The sequence below is a fragment of the Lucilia cuprina genome, chromosome 4, assembly GCF_022045245.1.
Source record: "Lucilia cuprina isolate Lc7/37 chromosome 4, ASM2204524v1, whole genome shotgun sequence".
Taxonomy (NCBI): Eukaryota; Metazoa; Arthropoda; class Insecta; order Diptera; family Calliphoridae; genus Lucilia; species Lucilia cuprina.
This window is the reverse complement of record NC_060952.1, coordinates 1,482,891-1,505,937: the sequence shown is the minus strand read 5'-3', so window position 1 is coordinate 1,505,937 and position 23,047 is coordinate 1,482,891. Positions and strand designations below refer to the sequence as shown.

At 34.0% G+C, this 23,047-nt stretch overlaps 4 protein-coding genes across 5 annotated transcripts; 2 read left to right on the top strand and 2 right to left on the bottom strand.

Annotated features, from left to right (window-relative positions):
- The first annotated feature begins 4,187 nt into the window (after positions 1-4,187).
- LOC111690632 (TBC1 domain family member 5) lies at positions 4,188-7,816 on the top strand. Its single transcript, XM_023453148.2, has 12 exons — positions 4,188-4,520; positions 4,623-4,802; positions 4,866-4,962; positions 5,024-5,140; positions 5,204-5,355; positions 5,426-5,476; positions 5,539-5,650; positions 5,721-5,857; positions 5,915-6,057; positions 6,411-6,517; positions 6,581-6,856; positions 6,932-7,816. The coding sequence occupies exons 1-12, from the start codon at positions 4,369-4,371 to the stop codon at positions 7,481-7,483; spliced, it is 2,076 nt and encodes a 691-aa protein (XP_023308916.2). The 5' UTR covers positions 4,188-4,368; the 3' UTR covers positions 7,484-7,816.
- LOC111690631 (protein suppressor of variegation 3-7) lies at positions 7,601-13,689 on the bottom strand. 2 transcript variants are annotated; one of them, XM_023453147.2, is made up of 8 exons: positions 13,533-13,689; positions 12,674-13,471; positions 12,185-12,550; positions 11,480-12,121; positions 11,219-11,416; positions 10,959-11,150; positions 9,967-10,803; positions 7,601-9,860 (listed from the first exon to the last, which is right to left on the bottom strand). In XM_023453147.2, coding segments are annotated over exons 1-8 (4,350 nt in total). In that variant the 5' UTR covers positions 13,535-13,689; the 3' UTR covers positions 7,601-8,545. The 2 variants fall into 2 exon arrangements, with proteins under 2 accessions (XP_023308915.2, XP_046804522.1); XM_046948566.1 differs by having other exon boundaries at positions 9,967-10,800.
- Positions 13,690-18,793: 5,104 nt separating this feature from the next.
- LOC111690573 lies at positions 18,794-20,175 on the bottom strand. The gene is made up of 3 exons (XM_023453077.2): positions 20,014-20,175; positions 19,633-19,934; positions 18,794-19,566 (listed from the first exon to the last, which is right to left on the bottom strand). Exons 1-3 carry the CDS (start codon positions 20,046-20,048, stop codon positions 19,010-19,012), a joined length of 894 nt encoding a protein of 297 aa, XP_023308845.2. The 5' UTR covers positions 20,049-20,175; the 3' UTR covers positions 18,794-19,009.
- Positions 20,176-20,390: 215 nt separating this feature from the next.
- LOC111690569 (protein suppressor of variegation 3-7) lies at positions 20,391-21,995 on the top strand. The gene is made up of 3 exons (XM_023453074.2): positions 20,391-20,622; positions 20,688-21,038; positions 21,090-21,995. The coding sequence occupies exons 1-3, from the start codon at positions 20,552-20,554 to the stop codon at positions 21,670-21,672; spliced, it is 1,005 nt and encodes a 334-aa protein (XP_023308842.2). The 5' UTR covers positions 20,391-20,551; the 3' UTR covers positions 21,673-21,995.
- The last annotated feature ends 1,052 nt before the right edge of the window (positions 21,996-23,047 follow it).

Below are 23,047 nucleotides of genomic sequence, written 5' to 3'. Positions count from 1 at the left end.
TTAAAATAGATTAATTTTATATATATTGTATGAAGTTTATAATGCAACAATTTCAATTAATTACATTATATAATTCTACGTAAAAATTTCAAAAACTTAAAATTTTCCGAAAAATTATGACATTTGTAATAATTTTGAATTTGTATACAAATTTGTGTTATATCATTGAAATCGTCTCCCAAAAACCTTTCAAATAATTCTAAACTTACATATGGTTTATTTTCCAAAATTTAAAAAAAATCCTAAAAACCTTAAAAAGGAACTTTTTGTCCTTTGATCCAGCTCACCAAATAATGACGTCAGGACAAAAATTTTAAGAAATGGTATCTTAGAATGAACTAGATTTTCATTGTCGGTGGGAACATCAGCAACTTCAATTGCATATATAATAAACCAAAGTCCGCATAAAATGTATTCATCTGTAGAATATATAACGCTCATATAATATATAATATACATATAATATACAATATTATTAGAATAGTTCAAACACTTTATTCCTTCTACAAAATTCTTTAAGCTATTTTTCCATAATAGAACCACTGTAAAACTGTTAATAAAAATTTCTTAATAGATATGAATCACAGATAATTATGTTTTTTTATAAAAATTCAATCAAAGGTCGAATAAAATTTACAAGCCTAGTATCGACATATTAAAAGTATTCATATATTCTAATTATATCAACCATGAATGTGCAAAAAAAAAATTAAAATATTTAGTATAAACAAAGAAATAAAAATATTAATCAAAGTGTATATACATATATGTTTATAAAGGTAACGAAATTATGTCGAAGAGTCAGTGGGTCAAAATAAAACTAACCTAGAGCAAAAATAAAAAAAACGTTGCCAAAAATAAATTAGAATTTATGCATAAACTGCGAATATGATTTGAACGGAATCAAACACCAAACCTACATACATGCAAATATTGATACATCAGGGTGCTAATGTATCAACAGTGTGTAGATAATGTCTACAGTACAAAAAGTTGTATGCGAGTATTTTATTTTTATCAAATATTTTACTGATCATTCTGTGTTTTACCATTAAATCAACTACAGATTAACACATTTATCAGATACAGATACTTACACATGAACAATTCTACAACACATTTTACATACATACATAAATACATATGTATGTATGAATTTATTTAAGTACGAAACTGACAACCTCTTGGCCTAAGGTTTAGATCAAAAAACGTCATTGACCCTCTTCATGATAAACAACGTTAGTCTTGTGTTATAGATACATACATACATACATACATACGTAACTACATGTTTGGCCGGTTGGTTGGCAAGCTAACTGTATGTTTATTTGTATCTTTGTCTGATTGTTTAAATGGCAAGAGTTATAAGACGCTTCCTCATTTTTTAACTGTTTTACAGTTTTTTTTTTATTTTTTGATTTTACGATTTTATTTCCTGTCCATCTTTCTAAGCATGCAGATCAACTTTGCGAAATGTTTATTATTATTTTTTAAGTAAATTGTTGGTTTCAATCGATTAATATTTAAGTCAATATTGACACTGACCTTATTTTGGTCTACATACATATGCATATTTTTTTATTCTAGAATATATCTAGAAATACATTAACCCACTGAATCCAAATGGATGGATATCTATTATTTTTCTCTTCTCCTAAAGGATGATTCCTTCACAAACTAGGATAACAATAAAAAAAAACGAATTTTAATTAAAAGCATTAATTAGAGACTCGTTTTTAATATTTTGATAGCAAAAATAGCCTCTTTCGACCTAAAGTGAATTTCTCTTTTAACATTTATAACAATAATAAAAAAAGCTATAACACGTGCCGCCCTTCGCTCAAAGTTTGAAAAAATCCAAATTTTTGGCAAATAACTTTAGAACGGTAAATAAAAGAAACATGATCAGTATCTCAAAACAAAGCTACTAATATTTCGATATGTTTCAATGGGAATTTTCAAATATTGCATAATTCACGACTTATATATAACCTTAGGCACATATTTTATATTATCTGCGAAAAAATATTCTGTAAATATTTTATTTAAAATCTATAACAAATAATAGGACATTTTTTTCTAAAATATTCCATTTTTTTCTAAAATATTCCAAAAAAAAAGTTTTTCGCGAAATTCTCAAAATTCAATTCACTGGTACAGGTATTACCAATACCAATAATAAACAAGTAATATTGCTATATTAGGCTGTGCCGAATCTTATATACCCTTCACCAAGTATGTTTTAAAAAACAGTTGTTATTTATTTTGTATCTCTGCACACATATCACACATAACATACACACAAACAAATATAAACTGTAGCAGAAAGAAATATTAACCGTTGTAATACCACCGTCAAACTGTATTACCACCCTCAAACAAATATGAGATGTATTACCAACATATTACTGCTTTATCTCCTTGTTCTTGTTATACCCATCACCTTCGTGAGAACAAAACAGCATCCAAACATACAAAAAAAAGAAAAAAATACACAGCTGAATAAAACCAAATACATCTCCACACGCACATGTACATATTTATCCAAATCACAGTGTTGTTGTTGCTTTTTTAACAAAGCATGAAAAAAATGTGGCTTTTTTGATGAAATTTTCAGAGGTTGTCTCGGATTTTTGCTCATATCTCCGTTATTTATAAACCGATTTTGCTGATTTTAAATAGCGATCTTCTCGAAAGCATGTCTAACTGAATTATTGAAGATTCGGATCTCGCCGATATCTGGGGACCTCTAAAAACTGATTTCAACAGACAGACAGACGGGCATGGCTTAATCGACTCCGCTATCTATAAGGATCCAGAATATATATACTTTATGGGGTCGGAAAATTATATTATAGAAATTACAAACGGAATGACAAACTTATATATACCTTCTCACGTAGGTGAAGGGTATAAAAATAGAGTTTTGAAAATACCGTGTAGAAAATTATATTTTTATCACAGCTGAGAATAAGTTCACGTTAAACTTATTTCATTGCATAATAAAGTAAAGTGACTACAATAAAGCAGCTGATTATTTTTTTATTTTTGTGTAGAGTATGAATAATGTCAAAAGTTGTTATTGTTTACATATTAAGAATGTTATTTGTTTACATTTCTTATGTCTTTTTTGACATTAGTATGATTCTAGTTCAAAAAAAAAATACATGTTGTTTTTGTTTGTTGTTTCTAAGTGTACCCTGACTTATTTAAAGAACAAAAACTCATATTCAAGTAAATATAGTTATATTATATGTAATGAAACACTTTTATTATTGGCCTGGGAAATTTTTAAAAACTGACTAGCAACAGGAGTCGTGGCACCTCCCATATGAATTAAATAGAAATTCCTTGTCTGGGAAACTAATAGAACTAAATTCTTCAAATCTGAAGAATTCGCGAACATTCAGATATACAATGTTTTGCATATCTCCCATATGTAAAACATTCTATATCTGAAAAACTATTATAATTAGTATGACCTGGTTCACACTGGGAAACTTTTGTTTTTGTATGTGAGAGAAAACGACACAAAAGGTGGTTCATATTTCTTTCTCTCACACACAAAAATCAAAAGTTTCCCAAAATATGTTTCCCAGTGTGAACCAGGTCTATCATGATTAAAATCTTCAAAATCGTTAAGCGTATTTTATGTATATATCTTTCAGGGTATCAAAAAACAGATACACTGTATTCAAAAAGAAGAAAATACTATTTTTTAAATTTGTATGAAAGTTAATCAGTATTTTCAGTATGTTTTTTTTAACATACTACAGTTTTAAAGATACAAATTTTTGGTTTTATATATGTTTTTGAAATTGAATAATTTGTTTAAATGAAATATTGGAGAAATATATTTCTTTTTCATTTATTTTAATTTTACACAAAAGATAACACTACGCGACAAAAATATATACCTGGGGAATGTATTCAAAATTTGAAGAGTTGCATTTGTTTTTTTATGTATTTTTCCAATTTTGGTTCTTTGGAAAAGAATATAAGTGAACATAAATTTAATTTTTAAATGTAATCCCGCCGTTAACTAAATCTAAACAACGTTAACAAAATCTATTTAAAAATCTCTAAGAATGGCAACACTAGATTTATTTGTTCGTTCTCTATTTATTTTATGTTCTTATTTACCGAATGAGAATGCAACTGTCAAATCGAACAAATACTATTGTCTTTGTTGTTTTGGTTATTAAAATTTACTTCGAAGAAAAACGATAAACAAACAAAAATTAGAAAAAAGGGAATTGCATTTTAAAAATTACCATTAATAAAGAAGGTTTTTATTTCGAGCTTTGGTTGCATCGATGTTAAATAGTCAAAGTGTTGGCGATAAATCTAAATAAATGACCCAATAATATGACAGTTAGAGGTATAGAAGCCATTAAACTGTATATGCCACCAAACACTGGGAAATTGGATGCAAATGTTAGGGAGGAAAAAGATACAAGCACAACATTAAATGATAAAAAATCACTTGAAACGACAATGACATCTGTGGAACGTTATAGGTATGTAATAAAAATTGTAGCGATGACAATATTTATGGAACTGATAAGCATTAATTTATTGATTGCCAATAACGCCATTATTTGCTTTATCAATTATTTCAGACAAGAATGGCTACAGCTGCTAAAAACTCTAGATGATAAACCTGAAGCAATAAGAGATTTGGCCTTTGAAGGCCAATTAAAGATTTCAAAGTTTCGCAGTGTATACTGGTCTTTGCTTTTGAGGGTTTTAAATGAAGACCATAGGACTTGGTGCTTACAGCGGGAACAGCAACGTAAATGGTAAAAATATACATATTTATTAAAGATAATAGGTAGTAGTTTTGGAAAATCTTTTAATTGCAGTTATGAAAAGTTGAAGCAAGAATTTGCCAAAAATCCACACCAATTAGATGGAAATTTGTCGAATGAAAATGATAACCCTTTATCGCAGTCGTCTCAGGTTAGTTAATCAGTTTTGGAAAAGTCTATAATTTTAAAACACCATTGTATCTCTAACATAGAGCGTCTGGAATCAATACTTTAGCGATCAAGAGTTATTTGCGGTTATCAAGCAAGATGTAGTAAGAACATTTCCCGGAGTAGATTTTTTTCGTAAACCGCTCGTGCAGAATTCAATGGTAATTATTAATATCCAGTGTTTGTATGTTGTAATATGAAACTATCTTATAATATTTCTCTAGTGCAACATTTTATTTTATTACGCACGTGAACATCCCTATATGAGTTATCGGCAGGGTATGCATGAAATTTTGGCACCAGTTATCTTTGTTATGTATGGAGATCATCAGTCTTTGCTACATTTCAGAGAAATTGCCAAGAATGTCGAAATTGAGTAAGACAATTAATGGCTGTTGCCTTCAATTAGATACAGCACAATATTGTATTTTTTTTAAAATTTTCAGTAATACACTTTTGAATGTTTTGAATCCCTCTTATTTGGAAGCTGATTCATAGTAAATATCAATAATATAAATAAAATATGGTGTTATTGAAACTTAATTTCTTTACATTTTAGTTTTATATTCTCCCGTATAATGTCTTCAATTGAATCGTACTATCGTGTTAGTAATAGTTTACCAACTAAACTAAATGGTGCCAACAGTCCATTGCCCACATCTGGGATTGAGGTATGTACTGATGCAAACATTTTGTGCCCTATATGTACAAAATCTGTGTGTTATTTTTATCTTCTTTTAGAATAATCCCAACTACAGTTCCGAAGTTGAAGTAGTCGGTCAATTGAATTTGATACGAGATAAAATATTAGCTAAAGAAGATTTACACTTGCACAATTATCTAATGAAATTAGATATACCATTACATATTTTCGGAATGTAAGTGAATTAATTATTAGGTGGGTATGTTTATTAAAGAAAATCTTTTCATTTTAGTCGTTGGCTAAGATTGTTATTTGGACGTGAGTTTGCATTATTAGACTTACTGGTGCTGTGGGATGCAATATTTGCTGACAGTGATCGTTTTGATTTGCCCAATTATATAGTTGTGGCAATGTTGATACGTATTAGAGACAAATGTAAATAAATTGATATTTCAAGTTGGAATGGGAGTAGTCCTAGATTGTAATAGTTTCCTTATTGCCAGTGTATTTTATTCGATATGTTAATATTAGTTAAGCTACAGTTGTTAGATTTTACAAAGTTGTTAGAAAAATGTCTAATAATCGTGTCGACATACAAATTTCGTCTTGACAAGGATTCAAAACAAAATTTGTAACGTTTTAAGATCTGACAACAGTGTATCACAGCTTTTGCAAATTTAATATAACGTTTTTTTTTATTTTTACAAACGCGTAAACATTCAAAATTAGTAGATAGTTTCCCCATTTTCCATCTTGAGTAAAATTAAGGTAATCATAATTTATTTCAGTATTACTTAGTGACTATACGACGTGCTTAACTTATTTGATGCGTTATCCAACTAATGTCGACATCAGTTTAATTCTCAGACATGCTTTGTATATGCAAATGCCCAAGGTAAGATCCAACCTAACAAGATCGCATTACAGTTTAAAAAGATTTATAATTCATTTGAAATAGAAATATGATCGACCCACCAACGCGTTTGTGTACTTCAATATGCCATCTATAAATAGAGCAAGTCAAGTGGCGGACAATGGAGAAAGCTATAATAAAACCTCAAATGGCGAGCAAATGAATCGTATCAGATCTACATCTTTGGGAGATAATGCTGCGCGCATGGAAAGACAAATAACTCTGATGCAAACGCGCAATGCAGCGGACGAAGCAATGATGGCAAGACTTAAGCAGGCATCTGAAGAAAATCGTTTGGCTATGGATGGTTATAAGGACAATGTATATGATACATACTGAAATTAATATGTAGTCTACATTCCTATTCACATATTTTATTTTACTTTATTTTTGTAGAATCCTGAATTAGTACGTTTAGAACTAAAAAATGCACAAACGGTAATAGCTGTGGCTCGTAGTAAATTGCAAACGTATTTAAATAACATACGTCATCATATGCCTAAACAATCATCTCCCGAAGTTGCAATCGCATTAGATGGCATTGAGGAGTTGTGTCAGTTCTTAGACGTTAAATTCATGTTTCCTCTGCATTCTCGTTCGGGGCCAATAGATCAAGCCCTAGAAGCTAATGAGCAACAATTAAGAAATCAAAAACAAAAGACTGAAATATCAACAAAAATTAAAAAGCCTGATGATCTCAATCCATTATTGAACAGTGAACGCTCTAACGCTTCCACTAGCGCAGTTCAAGAAGACGAACAAGTTTGTAGTTATGAAAAGCCTGACATTGGTTTCATGTTGCAATCGACACGACTTCTAGGCAACACCAAAGAAATTGAACTGATACCAATAGTCTCTGATGAAAAAATTGCTGATCCCTCAAATGCCAATCGTTCGAAAAATAATTTAGGTTTGCCAGTTGCCGATCCAACCAATTTTAATTGTTAGTGGATAATAATATTTTCCTCCTCATTTCACATTATATAATATATTTCATAGATATTTCAATAGATCAATAGTAATGAAGTACATTTATACGTATAAAGGATTAAAAAGACATACACATATACATATTAAAAAAATATCATCATTCCAATTTATTGATCAATCATTTGTTGTAATTAATTAAATAGTTTACATTTGACAAAATGTAGCGTTTGATGTTAATGATGGTATTTTAAATTAAAAAAAAAGATTATAATTAATAGTAATAATAAAATGTTGTAATTTTCTGAAGTCAATAAACAGCAAACGAACTAATTCAATTAGTAAATATCGTAATTTTATGTTTTATAATAATTTGTTTTCTGTGCACTTGTTTTTTTTTTTTTATTTGAAGTCTTTAACAATTAAAAATTACCAATTATTTTTAAGTATGACCGTAGTAAAATTAGAAACAAAATATATTCCTAAGAGGATGCACAGATTTAAGTGAAAACATTATCATTATTTTAATTAACAAAAATATGTGAATTTATGAATTATTCAGATAAATTTAATTTTTTAAAAAAAAGTTCTTCAATCAAAAAACGTAGACAATTTTAACAAATTTTGGATAAAACATACTTGAGGTTCATAGTAAAACTAAACCAATTAATATAATTTTATCAGTATATAATATAAAAATAGTTTTCCACTTATTTAAGTAATCCTTAAAAACTAACTAAAAATGCTTAAGCAACAGTGAGTGCAAATTTGAATTATGAGAACATAAATGAAAATAATTCGTTGTTACAACAATTTGAATAAAATAAATTTTATAATAACTAGTAATACCAATTGTATTTTCTCAAGTTCTCAAAATATTTTTTAAGTATTTTAATTTTTAATTACTCGCACATACTTTCGTTTTTGGTCAAAATCATCACAACACACAAAAGATGAAAAACGGTTTTGCAAATATTTACTGTTCAGAACTTGTTTAAAGTTACATATAGTTTTCTTTCGACACTCACTGTTTCCATAAAAAAGACAAAAAATCATTTTGTATATAAGAAAAATTGTAAAAAATTAATGTTTTTTGGAAATTGGAGTAGATGTCTGTTGGGATGATAATTGCTGAAGGTGGTTGACAGCAGACGATGTAGGTGTGTGATGAGATGTTGTTGCACCATTCACCGAACAACTCCAACGCTGCATTTGAGGCTGTATATTTGTTATATACGTCCTTTGAGGACTTTTATTATTCACTGCAGTTGGTTTTGAGGCAGTTTGTTGAAGTGGTTGACCACTGATACTAGTTGCTGTTGATGTTGGCGGAGTGGCAATTCTCTTTGTAATTTGAATATTACGGAAATTTAGTAGACTTTTTGAATTGTTTACCGTATTAACATTTGGATTAGGAGGTTGCCCTGCCACATTCAAGGGAACTTGAATACGCGTTACTTTTGTATTGTTTGCATCTGGTGTCGTTGCTTGAGAGAGGTTCTTGAATGGTATACAACGTATGCCAGAATTGGAAACACTAGTTACAGTAGTCGAGGTTGTACTTCTAGGTATTTGTTTTGCCACTGATGTCTTCAATTGTATAGTTTGTAACCCATTCTTATCCATAACACCAATAATGGGTGAAGTATCAGTTGATGCAACGGGGTTTTCCACAATTGGTGGATTTATAGATGGCAAAGGAAGAAGATTGACAGCCGAAGTCGGTAATACATCTGCACCAACATTTAATTGTGTAAGATTAGTTTCACTGCTGTTACCATTTTGCTCTGTGGTATGATCATGAATAGAACTACTATTAAGAGGAGGTAGTACGCTTGTTGATGTAGACGTTGCTTGACTAATTCCACCACCACTATTATTACTCGACGAAGATTCTTTGGGCTGGCTGTTTTGTTGTCTTTTATGGGCTTGTAATTCTAAATCGCATATTATTTGCATTACACGAAATTTACCTTCAGCCGCTAAATCCACAGGCAGCTTTTTCATAGTTTCACTTATACTTTTGAAAAATAAATCGTATGTGTTTGCCGATTCATTCTGGGGTACGGAAGATGTTTTTGGTATTTCTGGCGCAGCTGACGTTGAAAGTGGTGTTTGTGCAATATGAGCTTGTTGTTGAATCTGCTGCTGAATGAGGGGGCCTAAACATGATGCCAATGTTAAAGGAGTCGTTAAAAGACTTGCTACCAGAGAAGTATTATTATCATTTAAACGTCTAAACGATTGTGATCGTTTTATACGTTTGGTTGGTGGATTTTCATCAACAGCAGCAATATGTTTGCGAACATTACGCGTGGTATTGGATTTATTTTGGCTATTGTTAAAGGATCTTTGCAAAAGATAGTCCAACTCTTCATGTTCGTCCATCGTTTCCGATCTGAAAATATGTAAGGTTATAAGAAACCAATCAATAATTTTATAAAAACACCACCCCGTACAATTGCCTCTTGATAATACATAATTTTATAATATATAACACTTACTTAACAGCCCAGTTTTCATCTTGCTCTGATATAAGAATTTCTTCGTTATTCTCTTCAACTATCATAACATCGTCGTCCATATCATTGTCATTGTCGCCTTTATCATTCTCGTTGTCTGATTCTGCATTATTTTGTCCCTGAGTTTCCGTGATGGTTTTTTTCCCGCCAATAGTATTGTAGTTGACAACACAATGACGGTGTTTAAGAGAGTTGCTGTGATTTCGGAGGAATAAAATCTTGATAGGAATGTTGGTATTGCAGAAGTGACAATAAGCATAATTTGGACTTTCTGACTTTTCTATCCATGAAAATCGTTTCTTCAACTCTGCAATGGTCGATTTGTAGTTGATGGCTTTTGGAGATTCGGTTATTGCCGATGTTGACTGTGTTGTTTGATTTTGTGATGAAGATTCATTTGGAGGCGGGGATGATTGTACTTCTTCTTTTGGGCCTTTTTTATCTATTTTGGCAGATGTGCCGTTTTCGCGAGATTCTTCTTGTTCTTTTTCAAGCTTTTCCTTCTTCTTTGCCTTTGTCATATTTACATGTTTTGGCGAACGCACATGTCGTAAGACGTGTTTCAGGGATCGTATAAACAGTGAACTTTCGCACATTTTGCAATGACCATAATTAGAACGCAATTCGCTTCGTTTATAAGTCAACCAGGGAAATTTCTTTTGCCATTGTTTAATAAGCGTAACAGTTGAAGGGGCTTTTATTACAACTTTAGCAAATGTTTGTCCTTTTTTTGATGTTGCAACATTTGTCAGTTTTGTTACGACCTTGGAAGTCTGTTGAGAGCTATTGCTATTTTCATCTTTCCTCACCGATTTTCTTCTGAAAGATAGTTTATATGAAATTCATCGAATAATTTATAATCAAAATAACAATGAAATATTAAAATTATTGTATGGAATTTCCACACTTGTTGAATATATCATTCATTGAGTGTTCAATGTTTGTTTGTTGTAAATATATGTACATATATTTACCTATTATTTTTGTAAATGCTTTCATTAATCTGATGAATTTTACTGGATGCATGTTGTTTTTTACTATAATTCTTTGATATACGCACTCGGCAATAACGACAAGAATAGCTGTTCGGATTATTTCTCAATGGAATGGCCCATTCAAAGAACGTAGAATTTTCACTTCCTTGCTTTCTTTCTTGAAATTTTTGTCTAAAAATGAATATTTTTATTGTTACTCGTCAAGAAAGCTTTATAGTACAAAATATATATATATGAACCTTTTAACTTGCCGGCTTAAATATTCTTTTTCTGCTGATATGTGAATGGATGTTGTTTGATGCTTTGATCGTGAAGATTTAGCACGTAAAGGTATCCTGCAATAAATGCAGAAGAAATAGTTTGTCGGATCTTTATTATATCTTCTACACCATGAATACTGATTTATCCATTCCTCTGTTAATCTGTAGATACGTTTTCTGCAATATGAACAAATTTATTATAAGCAATCTTTACTTTTAGCAGTATAAGTGAAATCTTACTTAGAGTCATTCTCATCTGCACTTTCTTTAGCTTGTTGACTTTCATCTTCTTCGTCAGCTTCATCTTCTTCGTCGTCTTCAGCTTCGTCATCATTTGTTTCCTCTTCTACTTCCGCTTCATTATCATCATCATCATCATCATCGTTATCCCCGTCCTGATCTTGCTCTTCTTCCTCCTCGTCTTCATCTTCATTTCTTTCAGCTTGATCCTCATCACCCTTTCGCTCAACTTCCTTGGCATTTTGGTTATCACCGGGTTCCCTACGTGATGGCTTCTTAAATTCACTTTCGTGGAGTTTATGTTGTGAGCTGTTTTCATGCACTGCTCTTTTGGCCGCAGAGGACCCATATATAATTCGTTTATCGCAATATTTACAATATGCAAACGATGGATCTGTGGGGTCTGGCACTAACCATGGATGACTTTTTGCATACTCTTTCCAAACCGGTTGATATTTATCAGTCCTCTGATCTAATTCTTTTGATTTTGCAGTCTTCTGACTTTCTAGATAGAGCCTTTCATTGTTTTCGTGAAGATTGGTACGTAAATGTCTTAGAAAGTTATTTTTCACCATTTTATTTCCACATAGCTTGCATCGTACCATTGTGGGTTCATTTTTTAAGTGCTCTAACCATTTGTGACTTTGAGAAATCATACAAATTCATCAATATAACAATAATGATTCCTAAACATATAATATATACCTTTTTTGTTGTACATCAGCCGTAGACTCTTTTGGGATTTCTTCAATAGCATTGGAGACATCATCTTGTTGATTGGACTCATTGGATTTGTTGGATTCTTCGTATTGTTTTTCAGCCTCTTTATGTTTAGAACCTTCTTGATGACGGTCTCTCAAATAAGAAAACTCAACATTAACATGTATAAGACAATATCTGCAATAGCCAACCGTACCCTCTGCTGAGTCTCGTTCCAACCAAGGATAATCTATCAACCACCGACGCCAATTAAAATTATTGAGAGCTGCGCTTTGCGATTTGCGTTTCAGTTTTAGTGCTTCAACGCGACTATCAGTGCCAAATTCTTCCTTAATTTCAACTAATTGCATGCTAAAATGTACACAGGAAATGTAAAGTATAAATAACAACTACCTATTTTCCCACATTCGATTTGTAGTATTGAATCTTAATTGTTTGCCAATATTAATGACCATAAACATTCCCGTTACCTACCTTAGACCATTCTTCTCTTCCTCATCCTGAAAGGCTAAATAATTATCACAACGTTCTTTATGATACAGAGACAAACCATGCTGTTTGACGGATCTCTGAGATTTAATGTTAATTTTGGTATCGCAATATAGGCAGTGTCCAAACTGTTCGCACCCTTCCTCGTACAATAGCCATGGATAATCTCTGACCCAATCAAGTACACTCGACGAACTCGATGCAGTCTGAGCGGACGATGATCCCGCTGAACTTACATCATCACCATAATCCTCTGTGTCATCTTGTGACCTCATACTACTCGTACATTCGCTGCGTGTATTTATTTCCAATAAATCCATAGGATCATTTTCTAACACATCATTTGAATTTAAGTCAGCCGTAATCGTTTCAGCCAATTCATCTTTAATATGGACATCTTCTATCGGATATTTATTTGTTGATTCGGCTTCATCTGCGACCTCAGCCGCCAACACTTTTGCTGCGTTTACAATTACAAACTCCGTTGCTTTGGTAAAAGAGTCGTTGGCGCTATTATTTAATTCAACCCTTTCCCCTTCTTCACCAGAATCTTCTTCAACATCAATAGTATTGTTTTCCATCTCCTCAATTATGACCGATTCCTGATCGTCATCCTTTTCTTTATTTGGTTCTTTAGTAGTATCGTCAATGCCTTCTGCTGGCTTTTGTTGTTGTCGGTCATTTTGTTCGATGATTTTCATCTCACCCATATCGGTTCTATTTAAATTTGAGTGGCCAGAATGGATCACTGTGATGATTGGTGCTGTTGGTTTGTTCATTTCCCTTTAAGAAATTATGCCCTTAGTATTTTCTTTTAACATTTGTTCTAATTGTTTTTACTTACATTTTTACAAATATTATTAATATAAACTTTGATTGCAACTTTTATTTTTCCCCCTTTGAAATGTATAAAATAATTAAAAACTCATTTTCCTCCTCAGTTTTCCACAATTTACAAAACTTAAAAGAAATAAAATCGCTTTATCGTTTGAGAGAAAAAATGCCGCTACTTTAACCCTTAATCGACCGACGGTATTTACAATTATTGTTCTACGTAATTTATGACAATACATATCACAAACTGTTTTGAAAATATTTCAACTACATAAGGTCCAATGAAATAAATCCACTTCTGTTAACTAAGGATAATTTTTATAGTAAATTTAGAATCTGTCAAAAATAATAAGCTTCGTAATAAGAAGTATTGGCCCATAAAGGGTTAATGTTGACATATTGCGATGAAACTGTGTTACCAGATATTTTAAATAATCGTAATTTCCTTACGCAAAATGTCGGAGGATAAATGCTTCGTTTACACGACATGTTTTCTTTCCATCCTTTGACAAATAAAGGATACATAAAGTTTTGTACATATACTACATATATACACAGTTGTTAGATCTTACAATACAGTCTAACAATCTGACAACCATATATCACATCTTTAATATGTACATATTTTTTCATATCATATACAATGTATATAATGTTTATATAAAATATAGCCCAATTAATTTTAATTATTAATAAAAGAACAACATTTAATATTTAGTTATAAACTTAAAGATTAACGGCTTCACATAAATAACAAAATCGAGGGAAACGTTTTCTACATATATTGCTTTGTTTTCATAAATATTGGAAACAGTTGTCATTCTTTATAATTTAGGGCTGCGTTGGGAGCGACTCATCGTCAGGGTTACTTCTGACTTGCCCTTATTTAATGTATTATCCCTATTTTCACAATGTACGTAACTAGACATTGCGAGAATGGGGGTTAATATATAGATGGTTTTCACTAAGAGTGAATATATGCGTCCAAAATACCGATTTTCCTATTAAAAAATTGTATTTTTCATTATCATTCATTATCTCCGAATTCAATAAAACTCTATCCAATTAATGTTCCATATATAACTTGTATAACAACAAATTTTGGGTCTTATAACTTTCGTGGTTTTTGAAATAAAGCGTTGTAAAATTTAAAATCTGAAAATTTAAAGTCTCATCACATCTAATTTGTTAATGTTTAGCATTTTTTGCACCATTAGTCTCAGCACAAAGCATACAAAGAAAAAATTGTTCGAAATATTTGTGAAAAAGATGCATCTTTGGATAATACTAAATGCCCGACAGCCGGTTCTACGTACCGGAATGACCCGAAATTTTTCGGCCAAGGGCTGTCAACCTCAGCAACAACTACACATTTTTAACAACGGAGCAACATCTTCCGGCATTGCTGCTCCGTATCCTATTGGTCCGTGCCGGAATCAAACTAAATCCCGGACCATGGTTCTGTACAGTTTGCCAGAACCGGTTGCACCATATGTCCACCCAATTAAGGTGCAACACTTGTTTGGGCTGGTGTCACCTCAGAAACTGCTCTGGCCCCATGCTGCCAACAACAGCGACGAAATTCATTGGCAGCATCGACATCGTCATCGACGTCATCTTACGCCACACCTCCACCCTCCCCACCGCAATCACAACAACCGCAGCAAAGACAACATCTTCAGCAGCAACAACAACCCTCGCCGCTGACTCCATCGATTGCGGTCCAGAGACCTGGGGTGATATCCATATTGCAGTTTAACTGCAATGGCCTCCAGAGTAAATTACCCGAGATAACCAGATTTATGCTGCAAAACCACATCGTGGTCGCTGCGGTCCAGGAGACAAAACTGACGAGTAATTCCAGTCTGCACAGTTGTAACGGTTACAACGTTCTCCGAAAAGACCGCACCAGAAGCAACGGTGGGGGCATTGCATTTATAATTCATAACACAGTGCAGTATAGAGCTCTTTCCCTTGATCTCAACGCTAGGGACCAATACCTTGAAGTCCAAGGTATTGCAGTCAGATCGGGGGAAACCGACCTAGAGCTCTATAATGTCTACATTCCGCCAGTAGCCAGTTGTCCATCAGGCTACCTTCCCAACATTAGGACATTATTAGACGGCGATATGCGTCTAGTCCTTGGGGACTTTAACGCGCATCATCAGCTCTGGCACTCTAGCCTAGGGGAAGACCAGAGAGGCGCGTCACTGGCGGAACAAATTGATGAATCCACCTTCTGCACAATAAATGATGATGCCCCCACACGGATTATGGGTAACTGCGCCAGCTCTCCAGACATCACAATAGCGAGCCCTGGTCTGATAAACTACGCAACGTGGAGAGCAGTAGTTTCTCTAGCCTCAGACCACTTACCCATAATCATTTGTCTGGATCGACCCAATGACTTTATCGTCTCTGAACGCCGTCTCTACATAAACCAAAAGAAAGCAGACTGGCCCGGCTTCAGAGAATTCACTGATTGCATCTCCGCGAAACCATCATCGCAGCGGGAGCCCGCTTTATTCCTGCTGGCTATCCTTAGTGCGACCGCACTTCCCAGCAGAGGTAGTGAGACAAGCAGGTGAGCGCGATGACCTCCGAATTATCAACCCCGACGACCCACGTATTGTCCAGCTGAATCATGATATCAGCAGGTTGGTAAATGAGGACAAGCGGAATAAATGGTTAGATCATTTGAAGAACTGCAACTTGAGCTCAGGTGTTAGTAAGTTGTGGTCTACGGTTCGGTCTCTCTCCAACCCGACGAAGAAGGATGACAGGGTCGCGATTAAGTTTGCAGATACCACTATTTCCGACCCTGAACGGTGCTCGCGTGCATTTTGCCGACTTTTTATTGAGCACCCAGAGAGAGATAAGGCGAAACGAAGTGTTGTTCGCAAACTTCACAACCTTCCAGTCTCGAACATTCCACAACCTTTCACCCCGTCTGAAGTCGCAGTGGCCATCAACGCAGCCAAACCATCTAAGGCGATTGGCCTCGACGGCATATCCATGCTGATGCTGAAACACCTTGGCGAACGGGGAGTCGAGTACTTGACAATGGTTTTTAACCTGTCAATGAGCAGCCTGATAATACCCGATGCCTGGAAAAAGGGTAGAGTCATCCCGATACTAAAACCAGGAAAGAACGCGACAGAGGGTCAATCCTACAGGCCGATTTCCCTCCTGTCACCAATCGCGAAGACTCTTGAGGCGCTCCTCCTCCTCCTGCTGTCCTGCCATCTTACAGCAGCTCGCCACCAGCATGGATTCCGTAAGATGCACAGCACCACCTCAGCATTAACCGCCATAACCACTCAGATCTCACAAGGCTTAAACCAGCAGAGGCCTTGTGAAAGGACAATCCTAGATTTATCGAAAGCCTTCGATACAGTCAGCCATGCCACACTCTTCCAGGACATCCTGCAGTCCACCATGCCCAACAACTTGAAGAGATGGATTGTAAATTATCTGAGTGGCCGTCAGTCGTTCGTTGAGTTTAGAGACAAACGTTCCAAAACCCGTAGAGTTAAACAGGGAGTACCACAGGGCGGTGTCTTATCCCCCTTATTGTTTAATTTCTACCTCTCTAAACTCCCCACTCCTCCACAAGGTGTGGAAGTGATATCATATGCGGACGACTGCACCAATATGGCGACGGGCCAAAATGTTGATGAGGTATGCGATCGAGTGAATGGTTATCTCGGAGAAATACACAACTTCTTCACTGGACGTAACCTGAAACTATCACCAGCGAAATCTTCAGCACGAAGGAGGTAAACTTGAACTTAGGCGTCGTAGTCGATGGAAACCAAATTCCGACTGTGAACCATCCAAAGATTTTGGGGGTCACCTTTGATAGCCTGTTTACTTCCTCAGCTCATGCCACTGCAATTACGCACAAATTGCGAAGTAGAAACAAGGTCCTCAAAGCGCTAGCCGGCAGCACCTGGGGAATGGACAAAGAAACCTTGTTGGCTACCTATAAAACTATTGGCCGGTCAGTGGTCAATTATGCTGCTCCAGTGTGGTCTCCATCGCTGAGTGATACCCAGTGGAGAAATATTCAAAGCTGCCAAAATGCCGCCCTAAGGACTGTAACGGGCTGCATGCAAATAACCTCAGAACACCATCTACATGAGGAAACGAAGGTTCTTCCAGTCAAGGAACATAATGTCATGCTGACTAAACAGTTCTTCCTGGGATGTCACCGGAGGAGTCATCCCAACTTTAACATCACACAGTTGGATGCTCCCCCGAGGCATGTCAGGAAGGACCTTCGTGTATACGAAGAGAGCATACGTAGTTATGTTCAGGATCCTTTAGATCGGACTTCGTATACAGCAGCTTTGAACGACATTCATAGAGACGCCATCAATACCGCGGTTTCAGGTTACCGCATGAATGTCGTTCTTGGAGGTCGCCCACCGCCCATAGCAGAAATAGAGAAGAACCTGCCGCGGAAAACAAGAGTTGTCCTGGCACAACTGAGATCGGGATGGGCTCAACGCCTACTGGTCCCGCATAGACCGTGCCGTCCCCAATATATGCCGATCTTGTGGACAGGGTCCCCATGATACCCACCATATATTCAACTATCCAGCCCACCCTACTTCACTTAGCCCAATGGATTTATGGACTAACCCCATTGAAGTAGCCCAATTTCTTGGCTTGGACCTAAATACAGAACCCCCGGATTAAAATTGTATAGTTTAAGCTGCTACAACAACAACTTAATGCACTTTTGAAACATTATAAAAGAGTGAATTAAGCTCCCCAGCAAAAAATAATTGATGTCATACTTTACAAACGACATCTTAATCACATCTAAAAATGCAATTATATATTTTTCGCTTTTATAATCCAAATATTTCCTTACAAATAAGAACCCAGTTAAAAGTGAGGAAAGAGATGTAGAAAAGTCACTACAAATAACATATTCGAAGTACATACTTTGGTGAAAAACCAATGAAATTAACATAAGCATGTCATTGAACGAATTCGGTTTATTTTTGACATCCAAATATCGGATTTTTATTGGATCTATGAATAAGATTAGATGTAGTTCATAGTTGTCAAAAAGAACAACATCCCTACAATGTAAAATTCATAGATTTTTTTACCAAAATTGGAAGTACTTCAAGTATGTTATTTGTGGTGAAAATTCTACTTCTTTCTCCTCACTTTTTTTGCTGGGTCATTCTTATTCTTTCACAGCTTGATAGAAAATTGTTAATTTTCTTATAAAGAAACGAAATGCCACTTTTGAACCGAACAGAATTCTATAACAAGTGTAGATATTATCATATTTATTTATTTTTACAATTTCTATTTAAAATACATATGTAATAACTTTATTAAAACTTAAAGTGGAGATGCCAAAATAAAGTGTCATTTGGTTTGCAATGGTTTCTCCCTTTATGCAAATATTAGATTCCTTAAAAATATACTTTCATGGATATTTGTATGTTTAAGATTACGTGACTAATTGATTTCCTTTTTTTGTTGATACGCGTAGACGTACTGGGTCACAGTGGGAGTACAATGAGTGGTTTGATGACTTCCTGTACTTACATTAACACTATTAGGTTCTGTAGTAATTACTGGATCTATCGTAACTACATTTGCCACTTGCGGCGCCATAGATACAACAGACTGCTGTTGGGCTTTCTCTCGAGCCTCCTTCTCGCAAATTGCACGTAGTTCAAATTCGGCAATAACTTGTGAAACTCGACTTTTTACTTCAGCCGCTAGTTTGGGTGGTAAGTTTTTAACAGTAGCACTTATTGCTTCGAAAAACAAATCGAAGCTGTCCTTTTTAGGCGGTGGCGGTCGTGAATTGTGTGGAGTATAATAATAATCCCTCATATCATGACATTCTCGCTTTGGGTATAAAAAATTTGAATCGCTCCCATTTTTAACTGCAGTTGGTGTCCTAGATAGTTTTTGAGTCTTGATCTTTTTATAAGGTATTTCGTTCTCGAAACTAGTGCGTTCAATATCCATTGTGTACAATTTCATAGGAGTCTCCTTTTTTATATCTGTAAATTTAAAAGTTTGAAAAACTCAATCGTGCTTAGAATTTAATATTAGTATATAAAATTTACATCGCTTTCTAATTTTAGTTAGAAGTAAGCGGACAGCATCCTCGCCTTCGTTAAGCAAAATTTCCTGATTTCTAGCATGTTTTGCAGTTCTTTCGTGCCTTTGCAGACGAAATCTATTATTGTCCAACGGACGCTGGCATGCTCTGCAATATGGCCTATTAGGATCATCTTCACACCGCGACAGCCATGGTGAAAATAAACTCAGCCATTTTTCACAAAATTTCCTATTCTCCTTTGGTTTAACCACCGGTTTAATTTTTTCCACATCACTCTCGTTCTCCTTTTTCAATGGTATTATATTCCTAAAATAAAAATACAAAATTATTGAATAGTTTTTTAATGGTCTTGTGAATATTTTTTACAAGTTCTATAGGGACTTACCAATTTGAGTCATTTGAATTTTCATTGATGTTCATTTTATTGTTACAAATTATTTGTTATAATTGTTTTGTTTATACTTTTTATTTCCAAAAAAAACTTTTTAATAGTACTAAGTACTTGGTTTTTCTCTATTGAAAGTACTTATCAGCTATTACGAAGCCAATGTTGTCAGAAACAGCGATGCCACACTTTTTATATTTCTCTATTCACAATGTTTATTTTTTCCTTGAGTAAAAATATATATCATAAATTATAAAAAAAACAGCTTTATAATTTTGAATTTAAAGGATATCTATTTTCAGTACTTTTATATATATCATTCTGTAAAAACTAAAAACGCGAATCAATTCATTTTGAGTTATCAGCACTTTTTCGTGTAGTTCGTTGTTAGTTTCTGGTAACCTTGTAAATTTCGTTTGTGTACGCGAAACAGAAGAATTTTCATAAAAAAGGCCTTGTTTTTAGCCTTTTCCCTTAAATTATTTATATTTTGAAATCTAACAAACTATCTTATAATTCAAAATAATATATTCCAAGAATGGCTGATGAAGAGCAAGAAATGACATATGATGACCACGAATTGATAGAAGAGCTTGAACAAAACATCAGGTTTGTAAGATATGAATAAAATATCTCGCTACAAGACGTCACAAGACAAAATCTTTCCCTTTTAGTACAAATCCAGCAAATAATAACATCGAAAACAACAGCGATGAACCTAAACCAAAAAAAAGAGTACATAAGACATTGGGAGAATTGCGCCAACCGAGGCAAAAGTATTGTCCCCGTTGGCAACTTGAATTTCCTTGGCTGAGACCAAATCGTGCCGATGAATCAATCGGATATTGTAGTATATGCCGAAGGGAGTTGGTGTGTAAAAAAAGTCATTTAGAACGACACCAAAGATCCTTTAAGCATATGCGTCTTCAAGGGTTTGAAAATGTTTTTACCGTTAATGAACCGGAGGCGGATCTAATTGAGGCACACACATCAGGATATTTGGACAATGACATGAATCAAGACTAGTAAGTTTGACATTATACATAATTTTTTATTTAATTTTCTTGCGTTTTTAGTCAAGTTGAGGAAATGCTGGAAGAATTAGATGAAGGATATACAACAATCAAGGTTGAACCAACAAGACCCTCGTCTTTAAGTAGTCCGGTTTTGGTAAAAAAAAAGTATAACACCAAAACTCCTCCAAAGAAACGTGCTACAGTAAAAAATGAACCCAGACGATCATCTCCGTCACTACAAACAACTGTTGAAAGATCTCCACAGAATTCAACTGCACATTTTAAAAGTATGGAATACGACAGAAGGGGAGACTATTATTATTCAGCGCCCTCCCCGCCCAAAAAGGACAGTTTCGATCTATTTTTCGACTCAATTAGTGCGACTGTTAAAAATCTGCCACCGAAATTAGCGGCAGAAGTTAAAAGTAAAGTGTCACAAGTAATTGCCGAATTTGAACTTAGAGCTATTTGCGAACAAGAAGCCCAAGACAAAGCACAACAACAAACGATTGTTACTATACCCACTCAAGTGGCAAGTGTGGTCACAGTTGATCCATCCATAAATAGTGATCACAATGAACAGCAGACCGTTGATGGCGTTACTCACTACGTTTATGCATATCAACCAAAAATACAAGAGTAGTATTTTTAATATTACAACAAAAATCACTATACATTAAAATAAAATATTGCATGTATGTACGTTATTTTTTAATAAAACGTGTAAAGACAGGTCCACCATAGAATATTTGGTTGAAAACGGACCAGCTTACGAATGGATAACACTAAACCAAAATATTTTTGTTCATATCATGACATCCAACGTATATTTATTTTTAATGTACGTAGTAAAATTTATGACAAATTTGCATTGAAAATTCATTGCACTGCATACACAATTTGATTAGGACTTGCATTTAAAAATAAGTAGATAATAAGTTTATACAATAAATTAAAATTAAATAATTTCTTATTTGTCCCATCATTTTTAACGTTTTTTATCATATACACATAACGTTTTTTATCATATACATAAGTACCTATTTTTATGTTACATATCATACCAACACAATACGTAGAGGAGTTTCCTAATTTAACAAATACTCATTTAGACCTGGTTCACACTGGGAAACTTTTGATATTTATGTGTGAGAAAAAGAGCAAGAAATATCAACCACCTTTTTCTCTCACACACAAAATCAAAAGTTTCCCAGTGTGAACCAGATCTTAAGGAATATATTAGACCTGGTCCACACTAGGAAACTTTTGTTGAGCAACTTTTTTTAATTCTCTTTTGAAGGTTCCTTAATGTCCACCCATAGAAACTTTTGTTTCATCTTTCCGAGAACGGAAAACACCGTACCGCGAGAGAGATGAATGATATTCTTTATCTTTCCCTCTCACGCAAAATTAAAAGTTTCCTAGTGTGGACCGGCAGTTACGAAAGCATGAACAAATTTTGAACTCGATATTACAAGTTTACAAAAAGAAAAAACAAAAGTTGTGAAAAAATACCAAAATTACCTACAGAAAATAATTTTAGAAAATAGAAACAAGTATTTTAAAATCTTTATTTAAAGGAATATTGTGATTGTTTTAAATGCAATTGTTTGTCAACAAAATAAGTTAAAAATATTTGGGAATTAAATATGCAATTTGTTTATTTGAATAAGGAAACAAAACCGGGAAACCTCATTTAATAGAAATAGTCCGGCAACATGTTAATTTTATTTGACAACGTTGGTGGTGTCGATAACTACAAGAGACTTTAGCCGTTTCGGATTAAAGCCGAACAAGCCTAGCCGCCAAAGACGAATCAAAACTACCGCCGCCAAATATTTTGCAACTTAAAACAGCTTGAAATTTTTTGTCATATTAATATGTAAACAAAATTTTGTTTACATACTAATTTGTCAATATTATAAACCTGGAAGTTCCAGTTTGGACTTTTTGATATTTTTTTAAATTGTATAAATATTTGGGTTGTGCAAATTATTGGAGTTTGTATTATTTGAATT